This window comes from Sceloporus undulatus, chromosome 6 (genome assembly GCF_019175285.1).
Source record: "Sceloporus undulatus isolate JIND9_A2432 ecotype Alabama chromosome 6, SceUnd_v1.1, whole genome shotgun sequence".
In the NCBI taxonomy this organism is placed as follows: domain Eukaryota; kingdom Metazoa; phylum Chordata; class Lepidosauria; order Squamata; family Phrynosomatidae; genus Sceloporus; species Sceloporus undulatus.
The window spans coordinates 31,975,906-31,993,619 of NC_056527.1; the positions used below are offsets into that span (position 1 = coordinate 31,975,906).

The 17,714-nt window shown below is 39.7% G+C and overlaps 1 protein-coding gene across 7 annotated transcripts in view; it reads left to right on the forward strand.

The window, feature by feature from the left end:
* Nucleotides 1-17,714, forward strand: part of PPP1R9A (protein phosphatase 1 regulatory subunit 9A) — a 164,677-nt gene that overhangs the window by 126,829 nt on the left and 20,134 nt on the right. For 4 of the 7 annotated variants that reach the window (XM_042471796.1, XM_042471797.1, XM_042471798.1 and 1 more), the window contains 4 exons: nt 8,996-9,153; nt 9,624-9,915; nt 16,937-17,024; nt 17,127-17,204. In XM_042471796.1, coding sequence (XP_042327730.1) covers nt 8,996-9,153; nt 9,624-9,915; nt 16,937-17,024; nt 17,127-17,204 — 616 coding nt within the window. The remainder of the gene's footprint in view (nt 1-8,995; nt 9,154-9,623; nt 9,916-16,936; nt 17,025-17,126; nt 17,205-17,714) is intronic. The other 3 variants (XM_042471799.1, XM_042471800.1, XM_042471801.1) reach the window with 1 other exon arrangement.

Consider the following 17,714-nt stretch of genomic DNA (forward strand, 5'->3'; position numbering starts at 1 on the left):
AATCCCTCCCTCAATTTGCCTCGATCGTGATCGAGGCCAAAGTTCTCATTCCCAGGACCCGGGGTTTTTAAAAAGAAACGGTATTTGCGCCGATTTCAAAAGACCCGCGCAAGGGGCCATTTAACACGGAACGGGTGTTCAAGCCCCGGATTCGCTTGTGTGAGATTCGGGGTGAGTAGGAACTTCACGTGATTGAATCGGTTTCAAAACCGATTTTTTTTGTAATGTGAATGAGCCCCAGGATTTGAATCCCTGCTCAGCCATATAAACTCACTGGGTGACCTTAGGTAAGTCACACTCTCTTAGCCTCAGGGGAAGGCAAAGGCAAGCCATCTCTGAACAAATCTTGCCAAGAAGACCATGAAGGGTCACTGTAGGTCAGAAAGGACATGAAGGCACAAAACAACGCAACAGTAACCCAAATGAGATAATGCATGCTCAGTTTTTCACAGCATTTCTGGGTATATATTTGTTTTGATGCTGCTTCTCAAAACCTCTCTAAGATCGCTTGTATTTAAAAAATCATGTTTCCAACTTGGTATCAGAGCAGTTCAAAAGCAAACATTTTGTGTGGTCTGCGTACATATGTGTGCATGTCTTGTATGTGTGTATTCATGCACACCATATATACAGTTACCTTTGTACTTCTGTACAAGTAATGTTCCCCAAACTGCTTTTTCAACTTGAAGGTAAAGAGCAGTTGGAATGGGTTGTGTGCCAGTTTCTATGCAGAATATTCCTTTGGGATATTAGCTTTCTGGATTAATATGCACAGATCTCCTCTTACGTTGTGGGTTATATGTCTGTCGCTTCCTGTTTTGCTGCTGTTCTCTTCATATTGATTGAAGTGAAGTATGCACTTTGCAAAATAAATTAATACTGATTTAACTTACTGCCTTTGTTCTTGAATCCTCTTTGACTATAAATAATTGCCCCAACATAATTGTCTTCAGGAGTTAATGCTCTCCTGCCCCTCCTTTTAAATTGAAATCCTCTCTAAGAACTCTTTGTGAGGTATTAAGGCTATTATTGTTTCAAACACCTCATGAAGATCTTTTGGACTTAGGTAACCATAGTGACAAAGGGTACAGACTGACTCAGGTTGCACAACCCCTGGCAAAAGTCGCAGCTGAATTTATTGAAACCACGATTGTGCTGTATTGTGACCCTCATCTCTTGCCTCCGGTTATTTATTGGCTTTATTTACTTCATCTTCAGCTAGAGATCACATTCTCCTCCTTCATTTTTTTTTAACATGAGCAAAAATACAATAGCTATGGAAGCCTGGTTTTGGTGACCTCCTGTGAGGGTGCATTTACATTAGAGAATGAGGGCTGAAACAGATATAAGATGGATTTTCTGACTGCTATTATTGTCTCTTGCTTTCAAAGTGTAATTGCAGCTGAGTGTGGGGATAATGTGTGATCAGGACTCAGACTGCTGTGTATAAAGGGATTAACCATTTCCATCATACAATAACCTTAGAACCCTTTCACACTGAACTCTATGATTCCACTTCAACTGCCCTGGCTGCATTCTGAGGCTTGTGGTTTGCTGAGGCACTAGAACTGTGTTATAGGGAAAGTTGTTGTTGTTTTTATTGTGTGTCTTCAAGTTGTTCCTGACTTATGTCAACGCTGAGGTGAACCTATCACGGGGATTTCTTGGCAAGATTTGTTCAGAATAGGTTTCCCTTTACCTTCCTCTGAGGCTGAGAGAGTGTGATTCACCCGAGGTTACCCAGTAGCAGGGATGTAGCCAAGGGGAGGAGTTCTTGGGGTCTGGACCCCCCTTCCGTTAGAAAAATGAATGGTGCGTGCTGCTGCACCGCCACACCCAAGCCCCAATATAATAGTGGCACTTAGTCTGGACCCCCTCCCTTCCTAAAATCCTGGCTACGTCCCTGCCAGTAGGTTTCTGTGACTGAGCAGAGGTTCAACCCTGTTCTCCAGAATCTTAGTCCAGTGCTCAAACCTCTACGCCATACTAACTTCCTAGAACAAACTTAGAAATAAATCTAGATAAATTGCAAATCTCAGGAATCCCTCAGATGGAACAATGAATTGTGGAAAATTGGAATTACAGTACTATAACTGTGTAGTGTGAAAGCTTCCCAGATTCTAATCCACACCAAAGCTTGAAACTCACTGGGTGACGTAGGGACAGTCACACCTTCTCTCAGCCTGACCAAGCTCATAGGGTTACTGTGGGAGTGAAAAACAGAGGAGCAGGGAAAGCAGGTAAGTCATACTGAAATCACTTGAAAGGAAGAGGCAATATAAATTTAATGGTGTAAGGTGAAAGGGCCCCAATCCAGAATCATGCACAACCCCAGGGACATAGCCAGGATTTTAGGAAGGGGGGGTTCCAGACTAAGTGCCACCATTATAATGGGGCTTGGGTGTGGCGGCGCAGCAGCACACACCATTCATTTTTCTAATGGAAGGGGGGGTCCGGACCCCAAGATCCCCCCCCCTTGGCTACGTCCCTGACAATCCTTTCCTGAACCTCTTATTACTCCTGGGAAGAAAGATTCCATCAGCAAAAGTACAGCTTGAGGGAGCTGACTATCACCCCCTCACTCTCCAGTATTATCTCTTCCTTCTCCTTCTGCTCTTTGCAACATGCAGTTAACAATATGTTTCCTTTGGCCCTAATATATATTTCCCATCACAATGTATGATTATGAGACCTGGGCAGTAAAGGAAGCAGACAGAGAGAAAATCAATTAATTCAAGATGTGGTGCTAGAGAAAAGTGCTTAGGATACCGTGGACAGCCAAAATGGCAAACAATTGGATCCTTGAACAGATCAAACAGGAGTTCTCCTTGGAAGCCGAGACTTTGACCATATAATGAGAAGGCACAGATCACTAGAAGAAACAATAATGCTAGGAAAGGTAGAGGATAATAGAATCATAGGGTTGGAAGACACCACAAGGGCCATCTGGTCCAAGCCTCTGCCATGCAGGAACTCTCAATCAAAGCACCCCCAACAGATGGCCATCCAGCCTCAGTTTAAAGACCTCCAAGGAAGGAGACTCCACCACTCTCCGAAGAAGTGTGTTCCTCTATCAAACAGCCCTTACTGTCAGGAAGTTCCTCCTAATGTTTAGGTAGAATCTCTTTTTTCTGTAGCTTGCATCCATTGTTCCAGGTCCTGTTCTCTGGAGCAACAGAAAACAAGCTTGCTCCCACCTCAATATGACATCCCATCAAATATTTAAACAGCTATCGTATCAGCTCTTAACCAGTTTGCTAAGTCATTCCTCATAGGGCATGGTTTCCAGACCCTTCACCATTTCAGTTGCCCCCCTTTGGATACGCTCCAGTTTCTCAATATCCTTTTTGAATTGTGGTGCCCAGAATGGACATGCTATTCCAGATGACCAAAGCAAAATACAGGAGAAGGAGGGGAAAACTCAATTGGGGGAGTTACAGGCATGGGTTTGCAGGATCCAAGCAGCAGTGGAGGGTGTGTATCATCCACAGAGTCACCATGAGTTGGAACTAACTTGAAGGCATTCAACAACAACAAACAATTTTGCCTATCAAGGAGTCTTTCAAGGGATCCTGAGAGTTGCAGTTTGTTAAGGATTCTGAAAATTCCATCCGGAGATGCCACAACCCTTCTCAACTACAGTACATCTTTTGCTGCTTTGAAGATGCCTAAACAAAGCAACAGCTGTAAAGCCCATTTAAATTCCTAGTTTTCTGACACTGAATGTAAGCCTATTGTGCTCTGTTATTAAGCTGACAACTATCCATAATACTGTACTACTTTCTCTTCTTTTTTCAGCTGCCACTATCGTTCTCTTTTTGTGGATATACTGTAACAAACTGACACAAGGATGCAGTTACTGACCCTTCTAGTACATTCTTTCCCCTGACATTAATGTTCTCAACAAGACAGATGGTCTGAAATCTTGAGCCGTCTTACACTTACTTAAGTTACCTGCTATAAAAGAACCAAAGCACATTCTAACATACATGGATTAACTAGTTTATCTGTCTTCCCAGTATTTACGATTTCACTAGAATTTGATTACAATGTCCAGAAGGGTTGTACTCTGAGAAAAGTAACTCATCCTGGGTCTGACTTTAGCCATGGCAAATGTACATCTATCACTAACTCATCCAGGTAGTGTCATCCCAATGTGCCCGTTGTTCACTGTTCACTGGCACTTGAACAATGAAGTGCCAAATGAAACACGCTCAATTTGTGCGACTAGTAGTTTTGTGAATGATTTGTTAAACCTCTAGATAGGAGGCACAGGGAGTCTATTCTGAACCATGGCCATAAAGCACGTTGTAGGTAAACTGATTCCTATCCCAAGAAAATCAGTTTTTATGTGTGTTTTGCTGTCAGGTTGTCAGTGAATATCACAAGTACACACATGCTTGGGAGTTCTCCTGACTTTACAATGGAATATATCACAACTCCATCTCCCATTTCTCTTTGTCATTTTGATTGTTTTGCCAGTTTATAAACTGCTTTCCCCCTCAGTAGTAATTTTCTTTCTTTCATTCTTTTTTCTGGTCCTTTTCAGTGTTTTTCCATATGCCTATTAATAATAGCAAGATGAAAACTTCAGTACCTCCCCCTCAATCTCTACAAAAAGGCTGTCTCCATATCCTCCATTACATGGATGTGGGGGTGGACTGATGTTATTTGCAATGACAAACGTCAGTAAAGGATCAGAACAAATACTTGTTTCCATGGGAAAGATGTGCATTCAGAGCCTGAACAGTAGATTCAAGAGACCAAGATTTTTTCACGGCAGTTTTTCACACCCATATGCAGTTGGATCCAGATCAGCTTTCCCCATCCTGGTACCCTCCCTGTGTGTTAGACGGCATTTCTCATCTTCTTCATCCAGCATGACTTTATAGGAATTTTAGTCCAAGCACAACAGGAGGTACTAGATGATTATTTAAACACATCTGGAGGCAACTCGATTGGTTGAAGTTGTTTTAAACCTTGGAGAAACCAAAATAATAACCCAATTGTAACAATGTTACGATCTGCTCCACAACCATCATACTTTCAACAAGGCATGGGGGTCACAGTGTCCACAGCACACAGAACTCGTGGTGTAAAAACCAACAATGAATCTGACTATTGAAGATATAGATTGAAATCCTATGCATTCTTAATAAATAGCCATCCTGTACTCAGCAAACATTGTAAGTAAGCATTCATAGGATTGTGCCATTAGGGTCATTGTTTGCACACCAGGAAAAAGCTAATGTTTCTTATCAAACCCAGTTTGATAGTTATTAATAATGGTTTGGGTTCCAATTAATTCGTGCTTTGACCCTACTGAAATCAATATGATTTAAATTAATCGTGACTAATTTTGTCTCAAGAGATTTCTATAGGACTAAAAGATCTAGTCCATTTATAAATAAATATTTTGAGGGGGCAAATTATATTATGTAATAAAAACCCAACAGAAAAGGGATGGGGCACATGGGACTAAATCCACTTTTCATTGGGTCCCAAATTAACTCTTCCTCAGATGGCATCACTGTTTGTGATGGTTTATAGAAAACCTCTCTCACTACTCAACTGTAGCACTATGACTCCACTTTACTTGCCATGTTGCCATCCTATAGAAGTACAGGAACTGCAGTTTAGATAGAGTATTCAGAATTCTTAATCAAAGAGCTCTACTGTCTCACAAAACTACAGATCCAGGAATTCTATAGGATGCAGCCACAGAATTAGAGAGGAATCGCAGCTTTTCTGGTGATGGAGGTGGAAAACATCCTATCATGGTTTGATTCCCTTTCATTGCTTCGGTAGGCAGGAAACAGGCACTCTAATCGTGTATAGGGGCCCCAGTTTGATTGTCGCTTTTGCTTGTTTGGGATTTATTTTTTAGCATTCTAAAAGTGTTTCCTAGACTTTGTTATTGACATTAAGAGATGCAAACTGAAATATGCTGGCATTTTTGTTTCCACCCTTTTTTCTTTGGTCCCACCCAAGACTGGAATGGCGGGAGGGGAGCATTCTTTAAATCCAGACTGGGATGAGCACTCCTTTCGTTTATATTTCTGTGTCTTTATAATACACAGTGCAGTCATGAAAAATGTTACGCATTTAAAAATAATAGTCACATGTAGGCCAAGTGGAACCTGAGGAATTTAAAACTTACATGTTCCACATTTAGACCAAACTAAAAATCCAGCTTCAGTTTTGTTTTACACATATTAAAATAGTTTGCACTGTTCCCAAGTTAATAACTATGGGGATGCACCAGCACACTTAAGACAAGTAAAAAGTACAGAGTCAATCTGTTCTCTGCTATCAGAAAGAAAACCTGTTTATTGTTTTATTTAGCTTGTCCATTTCTTGCCTGTGTTCAGCTGCAAGGGCTCTTAGAACAGTTTATGCAGACCCTGCATCAGGCTGATAATCTAAAAGACACATAACAAAAAGGAAGGAAAGTGGCAAAAGGAGAGGAACTATACTCAGACACCAGAAGTATAGCTATGGGGGAACAAGATGAGGCCCTCCAAAAAAGAATTCTTTTCCCAAATGAAATTTTCCTTCAGCCTCCAAATTTCATGCATTGCAGAGTGAAAGCCACTTGCACCTAGAAATCTTGCAATTGCTGTGTTTCCGTTCCCTTGGTAACTTTGCTGACTGCTTTTCTTGAGATGCCTAAACTCTATTTCTAAATGTTGAGCTGAACCTCTGAGTTACCTCAATGCTACAAATTTGGGAATAAAGGAAAATTTCATGAGGGAGGGCCAGAATTCTTACTTGGAGGGGCAATATACCCTAATCCCTCCCCCCCCCCAGTAGCTGTATACCTGTAAGATACTAGTAGTTAAGAGTTACTCCAATGATTAGCCAGGGTAGAAACAGGGCCACATGAGCTGTTCTCTGCTATTAAACATGTGCTATATTCATTGATCACCAACAAATCATCATTTATACCAGTGGCTTTGAATCATCATAATCACCCACAAATCTGTTTTGATGTGGTGGCCTTACACAGATCCTGATCCATTACCAATGTATATCTTCCTTATTAATATACACTATTTCAAGGTTGAAGTTAATTAAGGACTTTCTATGCTGAGAGGAGCGATCAGCATCACACTTGTATTACATATTTAATCTTGTGTGTTTCATGAATAATTTGGGCTTCTGATAACCTCCACTCTTTCTTGGTTCAAATGTTTGTCAAACAACTTATTTAGCCCAGCATGTTATCTGTCAAAATCTAGACCGATAGATTAATTTTGAATGAAGTGCTGTTCACTGTTGTATCAGCATGCAGCAAGTACAAAGTGGTTGATATACCAATATGTATTACAAAAAACTGCACAATTCTAGAAGATCTAGCAAATGATAAATGACAGAAAATGCTGAAGATGACTGTACTCTCCCCATGAAAACAAATAAACAAATACAATGATAATAACCACAATAAACGTATCTAAGGTAACTAAATAACATGAGTAGCTTCTAAATGAATATTTAAAGTGAAATTGCAAATTCTGCCTTGAGTTGATCAGAACAAAATCAAAGTATGGCATAGTTTTCCAAATGCAATGCTGGAATTCTTTACCTGTTTTGCCCCATAATGGCAATATAGAGGAATACGTAATGGATCATTTTGTTCTGATCTGTCCATTATATCAGCTATAGATATAAGTGTGCCTGGTATGGTACTAAAAGTTTTGAAACGATATAGTTTTGGCAATCAGAATCAAGTACAGAATTTCTTTGAACATAAATCATAACCACTATCCTTCTCTAAGCTATTGTGCTCTGAATTATTTGGACTGCAATTCCCATCAACCATTGGGTTTGGTAGCTAAAACATGCTGGCATTTTAGTCCAGAATTTTGGGAGGGAACCCAGTTATGGCATCCCTTTCTCTGGAGGGCTAGCTGGCACCAGCAATAGTTTAGTTGAAGCAGCAAGTTGATATCTGTTTACCTAAGCCTTTGTAGTCTAGTGATCATAAGTGAGTTTGACTGACTGTGTCCCACTCTTAAATTGATTGGTATAAAGTGGGTTGGAAATATTTTTCTTGATAAATAGATAGGTGGATATTAGATAGACTTGGTTAGGGGAGGCTGCTCTTAGCTCTAACTTTCATTTTGAAATACACTGAGCTAACCAAAGGACTCATCTTGACTGAGCAAAAGCCCCAGATTTTGGCCTAGTTTGTTGCTCTACTGACCAAGGATTTTTTAAAAAAATGTCCACTTGACATTCCTCCTGTCCTAATCTAAAGAGGTGCCTTTATGGGTCCAGCCATAACTTTTTGCACACGGAGCAGAGGGGAGTTCTTTTGAAACCTGCCCCTACATGAGTTTCTGGGGCAGCCAGGAGTAAATCCTTGATCTGACTTCCTTGTCTTGACTCTTCAGTTAATGTTTGGGAGATTCCCATTTTTGGATGGCCTGAATGGGGGTGTGCCCTTTCTTGCCTCCTTTCAGTACTTTTCTGGGGAGGGAGGAAATCCCAGCCACACTGAACATCAAACAAAACAATAAACCCCAGTATGTTTGAGGCATGACTGGATGCAGGGGTGAACTACTGCACTGAGTCATGCACTCCAAGCACAGAATAGCTACACATTTACCAGGACTTTTGGTCAGATAGGATGAGCACAAAATGACATTGGCAAGATAGCTATGTTTAAATTCCTCTATTCTGCCCAGTGATTGAGCAAAACTGTTCAGAGTCAACATGTGAAATTTCAAAGTGGTTGTTTTTTTTTTCTTTAACTTTAATATAGGGCATCCTGAGGTTTCCATTTTTTCTGATATCTCTCAAGGCTTGTAAGACAGTTTGATAATAGCATAAAGGCAAATGATTCCATCTATACAGTCATTTTAGTGCAAAAGTGCATGGCATTTCACTTACCGTGCATCTAAATAAAGCTTGAGTGTATAGAAATGTCTATCATATCCTTGACTATTGGGACACTTAAACATATTTAGTGCGGGTTTTTTCCTCACTACAGATTTTAATGAAGCAGTCCCTGAGACAGAAAGGTTGGACTCTAAAGCATTGAAAACTCGTGTTCAGCTTTCAGTAAAGAACAAAAGGTCAAGACCAACTAGAACAAGACTCTATGACAGCATCAGTTCCACAGATGGAGAAGACAGCCTTGAAAGAAAGGTGACTTATTTTTGATCTTCATTTTTTCCATGAGTTGTTGTCTTTGCCCAGCCTTTATTACTTCTATGAATTCATTTTTGTTATATTTACTCATGTGTGATGACATTTATAATGAAGAAACATTCACCCTTTTTTCCCCTTCAAAGGTAAACCATCTGTTTTCTTGCAGCCCTCCCAAGATTTCTTATTTAATTTTATGAGTGTGGCAATGTGCTGTCTTTCATTACATTTCCCCCACTATTCCATCAGAGAAAACAAAACTTGTGTCTAGCAGGTAATTTATTAAGAACTTGAACTGGTTAAAATGCAGATCCTGCCAAAAAAAATGGGTAAAATGGAAAGTCGTTAAAATAAAATATTTACAGTGTAAAATGGATGCTTTAAAAAAAAAGGATGGTACATTCAAGCTAAGTTGCTCTCATTGGTTTCTGAATGCCGTAATCTGCTTAATAATCTTTTATTATCAACAGCCGCCGTACAGTTATGGTAGTCCCATGCATATTACAAAATCACAACTGCCCATGTGTGTGAGAACATCCTCACCAGCATCAGATTCTGGTGCTTCCTCCCTTTCCCCTGTGGCTAGCAGTGCAACATTTGCATTTGACAACATAACTGGAGACCAGGATGAAGAACAGCAGGACATGAGTTATGTATGTTCCCATGGAGGCACTCCACTCTCCTCTCCTTCAAAATCCTGCCAGAGCTATGAAGCATCACCTGTGCACCATCCAGCAAGCAGGAGTCTCTTCCATCATGAAGGTATAACTGTAGATGTACATGTTGCTAAGCCATTTTCTCCCTGTATGTCCTTAGTTCTCATGTCATTTCAGATTAAGCAACTACCTGCTAAAGGGCCCATGCCAAAAAAAAAAAAAAAAAAAAGATACATTTTCAAAGCCAAACAGTCAGGTGTGGTGTGCATCTGAGAGGGGTTCAGTTGTTGTTGTTACTTTTTCAATCCTTTTTTTCCTCAGCCCTATTATAAAAAAGCAAAATGATACTTGGAATGACTCAATTGTTTTGAGATCTGAAATTTTAAATTAACCATTTCCAGGATTCCAAAATTATAATATTTCTATTCAGGTGTTGAAAGGGAAGTTGGAATAAATGTGTGAACAGAAGGAGAAAGCTAACACCACTCCCCTCATCTTTGTAATCTTAATGAGGAGAGTAGTAGTCTGACAAGGGGAGCCTCTTCTGTTCTTGCATGCTTTCTGCATGATCAGAAACATTGTTTTTACAGGGTTCTGGAGGGTGGAAGCTCCCCTCTTAAGTCTCTGTGTGTGTGTTTCTGTCTGTCTGTCTCCACATGAAGAGAATGATAATGAAGATATGTGAATCTGTGAATGACTGGATAAGACTAATCATTCCATTAAATCAAGGACACAAAATTTAAACTCAGAAGAGCTTCCTCAGGTTTCTTCCTAAATTCAGAGCCCTGCTTTACATAACACACTAAGTGGACATTTCCACCAGGGTTAGGCAATTTGGACAAATTTCTGGGTATTTCTAAACTGGGTGCTGGAGCATAAAGATAAACCTAATCCAGGCAAAATGAGTACTGTGGGCAAAACAACCAATTGGTTATTGCCCCCACCCCAAGCGTAGAATGGAAATGAATCAGTGTTTCAGTGTGTCGAGGCAAAAGTTTGTACTTTTGTATGCAGTTACTCTAACTCATTTGCATCTCTCATTCAGTATTTTCCAAACAAATCATAATAAATTTTGAACTAAACATAATTGCTCTCAGTGACCATGCTCAAACAACACAGTGTTGAATCAATAGCAAGTTCTATGTTTTTTGCATTGAGTTTTGTTCCACCACCATTAGTTCAAAGGCAGATACTAATTAACATATCAGATTCAAAGGAGAACATTTTCTTTCAAGACAAAAATATTTATTATAATAAGTACTTTTCTACAATGTTTCTGTTTAAAGGCATGATGACTCTACTTGAACATTAGAAGTTAATTTATCATTAGCCAAGTTTTCTTATTTCTCTCCCCCCCCCCCATAATATATGAAATGCACCAGTGACTATATGTTCTCAGGACTGTTTCCCATTTCTTTCTTCATCCATGAATGCAAACTTGCATCTATACTGGAGGGATGGCACATACATAATAGATTATGCATAGTAGAAAACAGCACTGACAGAAGTTTGAGTTCCAAAGTATACAAGCTTTATTTTAGCACAGATGTTTACTGAAAGAAGATGAATGGTTTACATAAGACCTTGACCTGGCAAATGTTGCTAACAGGACTGATATAACAGGTAAAAGGTAGGCAAATAAGGAGCAACAGCAGAACATGGCAAGGCAATCTTCAGAGATCTAAGGAAAGAGGCACAGGAAATAGAGCAAGCAGATAGAAAAACCAGTATGTAATTTACAAAGATTAGAGAATGGAGAAATACGGAGGACTTATTTTCTGTTTAATTGCAAATTCTCTAAGGATGATGTTTACATTAGCCACCACAAGCTTTTGTTCCATTGAGGGTTCACAATGAAGCGGTAACCACCTTGGTTGCAAAAGCTGCCCTGTGGCCAGTTGATTTTGTTCCAAAGTGAAAAAAGATTACAGAAGACTATGACAAGGTGCCATTGGCAGGGCTAAGCTATGATTGTGAGCTGTTTAAGATCCCCTAAACACCACACAATATGCAAGACTGTTCAAGATTAGAAGTTGGGACGGAAGGCAGTGAAGCATTGCCTATCCTAGGGCACTGACCTACCTGGGAACAATAACAAACATGCATAAAGTAACAGTCATCCAGCATCCAGACTTCCTGTCACTTCTGTATTCACATGAAAACAACTTCTAGCTGGACTCTGGCTGCCATAAATCCCTTGCCAATACAGCCATTCCCAGAACAAAAGGCATATACTTTGTAGACAAGTTGCTAAGGGAGATGCCAACAAAATACTCATTTATAAGCCATTGTGGCTGAGCTACTTGATAACATAAAGTAGATCTGTTTGTGGTATTCATGGTGCAGAATGCAGTTGACCTTTTCAGCTATTCAGCAGTAATAGATGCAAGTGTGCACACTTATTGAAGAACTGTCTAGCAACACCTTTGTGTAGAACCAGAACATGTTTTCTGACCCTGATAAATATTTGAAAAAAATTGCTTTCTGAATTGCAATAAATTAGAATTCCTGGGGCTGTAGTTAAAAGGGAGAACAATTGACTGTTCCAGTATGACACATACCATATTCTACACAAACACGGAGAGTATTTCCCATTCCCAATTCTGTCCATTTCTCATAATACTAAAGGATAGAAACTCTCAATTGTATTCCAATGCCACCCTCATGAAAGAATTAGGCATGTGGTGTGCATGTATTTATTTATTTATTTTATATGCTGTCTTTCTCCCAAACTGCACCCAAGGCAGCTCACATAAAATGCCTGGAAAACAATAATAAAATGTTTTAAAAACACAATTAAAATGCCACATTAATAAAAGAGTTAAAAAATGTAAAATCCTTAAAAATACTAACTTTAAAATATAAAATTTTAACAATTAAGAACATACCCTAGCAAGCACCCCAATAAGAAGCCTCCTTAGGCAAATTACATATTAAAAGACTCCTGGGGCGGGGGGGGGGGGTTGCCTGCCGACAAAAGAAAAATAGACAGGACCAGGCTAGCCTCTCACAGAAGGGAGTTCCAAAGGGTGGGGGCAAACATACAGAAGACAATCCCTCATGTCCTCACCAAACAATCCATTGACAGTGGCAGGATCCAGTGGCGTTCCTACACCAGATGACACCCGGTGCAGGGGATGGGACTTCTGGGGGCAGTGTGATCTCCCTCTCCCTGAGCCAACCTGTCCTTTCCTAATGAGGAAAATGACAGGATGGCATGTGGAGGACAGAGCATGCACCTGCGGATGAAGCAGGCACACAGGGGGGATGGGGAATAAAGCACCGCATGCCTGTGGAGCATAAAGTGGTGCACACGCCAGTCAGAGCAGAGCTGGTGGTGTGAGGGGGGGGGGCTGACCAGATGTCATCCCCCTTCTGGGGTGTCACCTGGTGCAGACCACATCCACTGCACCTCCCCAGTGACACTACTGGCAGGACCAAGAGAAAGCCTTCCTCTGACAATCTTAAGGTTGTGGCAAGTTCCTGTGGGGAGATATCGTCTTTCAAATAGCTTGGAACTAAGCCGTATAGGACGTTATAGGTCATGACCAGCACTTTGAATTGTCCCAGAAATGAACCGCTAGCCAGGGAAGCTGTTTAAACAAGGGAATTTATATGCTCCCTATAAATACCCCCAGCCAACATTCTGGCTACAGCATTGTGGACCCATTAAAATTTCTGAACAGGTTCCAAAGCCAGCCCCACATAGAGTGCATTACGTAGTCCAACCAGGATGTAATTAAGGCATATGTCACTGTATATAGACCTGATGCCCTAATGAATGAGTGAAGCTGGCATACTAGTTTTAACTGTGCAAATAGACTCCTGGCCACTGCTGAAACCTGGACATCCAGGCTCAGTGCTGAGTCCAGGAGAACACCCATGCTGCAAGCCTGAGATTTTAGGGGGAATGTAACCCTGTTCAGCCCATGTGGCATCCCTGTTCCCTGATCTGCCTTTCTATGATGAGGAGTACCTATGTCTTCTCTAATTAAGTTCCAGTTTGTATGCCTTCATCCAATCCATTTCTGACATTGACACTGGTTCAGTATCTAAAAAGGAAAAAGAGCAGCCTCTCCACCACCACATATATAATGCAGTGGTTTTCAGAGAAGTAGCCATGTTAGACTCTTGTAGCATAAAAAGGAAGAAGGGAGAAGGAGTGTGTGTGAAGGAATGTAACACCTGATTTGTATCATTTTGAGTCCTGTTACATCCTATCCCCTCCCACAACTGTATAAATATGCTTTATAGCCTGAGGCTTTAATATTACTCTATACTGAATCTGAAGAAGTGGATTTATGTCGACAGAAACTCATGTTAAGATTAAAAAAAAACAACCAGTTAGGTTTGAAACACACTGCAGAAATAATCCAGTCTGAGACCGCTTGAACTGCCCTGGCTCGGTGCTAGGGCATTCTGGGAACTGTAGTTTGGTGAGACACTGAGCCTTCTCTGTTAGAGAGCTGTGGTGTCACAATAAAATACAATTCCCAGGATTCCCTAGCTTCGAGCCAAGGTAGTTAAAGTGGTCTCAAACTGGATTATTTCTGCCGTATGTTTTGGACCTTAGTTTTAATGGTACTGCTACATTTTTTCGTTCCTCTCCCTTTCCTCCTTATATATACTGCAGAATCATCTCTGGATTCCAGCCAGTTTTGGAATATCTTTTTATTGTAGGTATATATAGATGTTTGTGTTTGTTAAAACTGAAGGTTGTCCTTGGCATTTAAAAAAATTTCCTTGTGTTTCCAACCCAACGGGAGGTTTCAAAGTGCACTATAAAAATAGCTTCCACGTTGGTAACACCACAAGTACATCTTCTGGCCAGGATCCAAAGAGCCGTTTTCAATAAGTGCAAAGGCATGCATGCCCAGCAAGTTTTTCACTTCATTGTTTTTGATAGCAGCTCCTTGCTGTGCCTCAGAGGGTATTCTTGAAGCTTTCCCAGTTTACAACTGGTTTGTTATCTGGCATAGAGAATGATTGTCAGGAGGAAAGGACTTTGGAGCACATTTGGAATACTGTATACATTTATTTGGATGACTGAATGCATGTTTGCATGTATTGTCCATTTGCTTGCACCATAAGAAGAGCAGAATTAACATGTGACTTAATTCATTAAGATTTTTGTGCAATTATGGATAGTAGTGAGAGGTAAAAAAATTCAAAACAGTCTCATCTCTGCTGGATGTGCCGGGGATTCCATCAGGATGTTCTTCAGATTGAGAAAAGTTACTGTATATACTAAACTATAAATCAGCCTCATGTATAAATCAAGGGCAAGTTTTGGGGCCAAAATTATGGCTAAGTCAAGGGTAAAACCTAAGGGCTTGTAACAAAGGATCTAAAGGCTGAAGCAAAGAAAAATGATGCCTAAGAACTTACAAAATTCCAACAGACATAACAGTTCATGCTCACCCTAAAGACTGAACGGATGAGAGAGAGCAGAGGAAGGGTCAGTGCTTCCAGGACAGATTGCACTCTTGCCTTTCACTGGCAGATGGCTCCTTTTTTATTGACTTGTGGATAAATTGACTCAGGTTTTTTTTTGGGGGGGGTGTCAATTTTTTCACTAAAATTTCTAGACTTTTACATGAGTATGTAGAATATATTGATTAGGTTTTAAGATTTATCATAGCAGAAGAATAAGAAAGCTAGTCAGCTACCTGGCTGCTTTGCAGCTCTATAACAGTAGCTGCAGAACTGGACCAGCAGTCATCTTACATTCTGTTCAAACTTTATTCATAAAATATTTAGAACTCCTGCTACTCTCACAGAGACACTAGTAACTTTCATTATCGCAATCTTACTTTTATATATACATCAGAGCAATAACATTCGTGATATACTTGTTCTTCTCCCTATAATATCTTTTCTACTTTCCTGCCTTTGTTATTTTATTACTTCCTCTGTTCTCAAGGCATTCACACACACAAGCACACACCATATCATCATGAAAAATTTACAAATTAAAAACTATTGTTGTTTGTTACTCTTTGCTTAGAGTTGCAAAGAGATGATATTCCAAATTAGGATTTTTCTATATTAAAAATGCATGATAATTTTTATAGTTATAATTGAAGTTTCAGAGGTTTTGCTGTTCCTGCTTTTTCTCTTTTATTATACAGGCATGTACAGAAACAGCAAATAATATATTCCTTTTTTTATGTACGTTTGACTTGAATTCCTAATAATATGAAACCTACTTTAGATTTCAAAGCAAATGATAAAGAGCCCCGCAATGACCTTCCAGTGGCATTCAGTAGTAGCCATGTGGCAAATGGCAGTGCTAACACAAAGTGAATATACTCATGTGTAAGTCCAGAAATTTTAGTAACAAAATTAACCCAAAAAACTTAAGTTGAATTATCCACAGGTCAATGTAAGCACTGTACTTTGACTTTCATCAAAAAGGGACCATCCCCTGGTGAAAGGCAACAGTGTAATTTGTTATGGAACAACTGACCCCCAGCTCTGCCCTCTCTTCCATCCAGTCTTTAGTGTGAGCACAAACCATTATGCTTGCTGGAATTTTGTAAGGTCTTTGCCATTGTTTTCCTTTGCTTCATCCTTAAGATCCTTTGTTACATGCCCCTAAATTTTACCCTTGACATATCCACAGGTTATACCAAAATTCATAATTTTGGTCCCCAAACCTGCCCTTGACTTACATACTTGATCTCAGCTTATAGTCGAGTATATACAGTATACTGGCTGTGACAAAACTCGGTTAACTGGTTTATGTTTGAAACTATGTTCTAAAGATGATATAGTTTGTAAGGTGTTAAGATGTTCCTGCATAGCTAGGACATGATATGACATTTTTACCATAGCAACTCCCAAAGAAGCAAGCCACTATTCAGCTTAGTAAGTTGCTTGTCTTTTCAACTCTTGAATTTTAAAGAGACTTGACTTAAGCTCTTATTCCCCATTTTGTGCAAATACAATTTATGGGAACCATAGTTAATACTCCCTTTAAATAAGAAATTCTTGATGGGCAATGAATGAAGCATTCTCTTGCTGTGTACCTAAAGTGTGTATCCAAACTAAAAATTGCTGGTTTAATGATCAAATACTATAATGGCTATAATGAACTGTGTTTTTCATGTACAAATATGTCCTAGATGGTGCCACAGGTATCCAGTCACCAAGAGCATCCAGCCCTTCTCTGGGGCATATAAGAAAAATAAAACAAACGTTTGTAGATATGGGGTAAGCATTTCTGAATCTTGGTTTTCTTGTTAATTAGTCACCTAGGTGAATAATTTTTAGTTGTTTAGTACTTTGTGGACACTCTTGTTTTTTACATTATAGGGCTCCCTTGAGAAAGAGTGCTAACAAAAGCAAGAAGCGAAGAGAGAGAGAACCAGTTAGGGTCTCTACTGGCTGCAGGTACAAGCAAACAACATAAATGTAGATAGTTGCTGATCAGAATTTGTGATGCTCAATAACTTTCATCACACCACCATTTTTACACCAGAAGATATATAAATTATGCATATGGATTTTCTATGCCTTTACTAAGTGTTTTCAGGCTGCAATTCTATCCACACTTACCTGAGAACAGTGGCGTCACTGGGGTTGGTATCACCAGGTGTGATAACTCATGGTGTCACCTCCCCCTCATTGACCTGCTCCCATACCATATCATACAGAATCCTTAGGAATGTTTTTTGTACTAATGTTACTCATAAATTATAATTCCTGTATGTCACTGGAGGTAATGGTAATAGTTGTGACATGAACAACTAGCAAAATTACATGTGCATAATATCATGTCAATAGAGTGAAAATCTGGCAAGATATGACTCTTTTAAAGAAAATTAAAAACAATTTTAAAACAAAAAAAATGTAAGAATATTTTTAATTTTTTTAATTTAGTTTTTAAAAGACAACACCTTG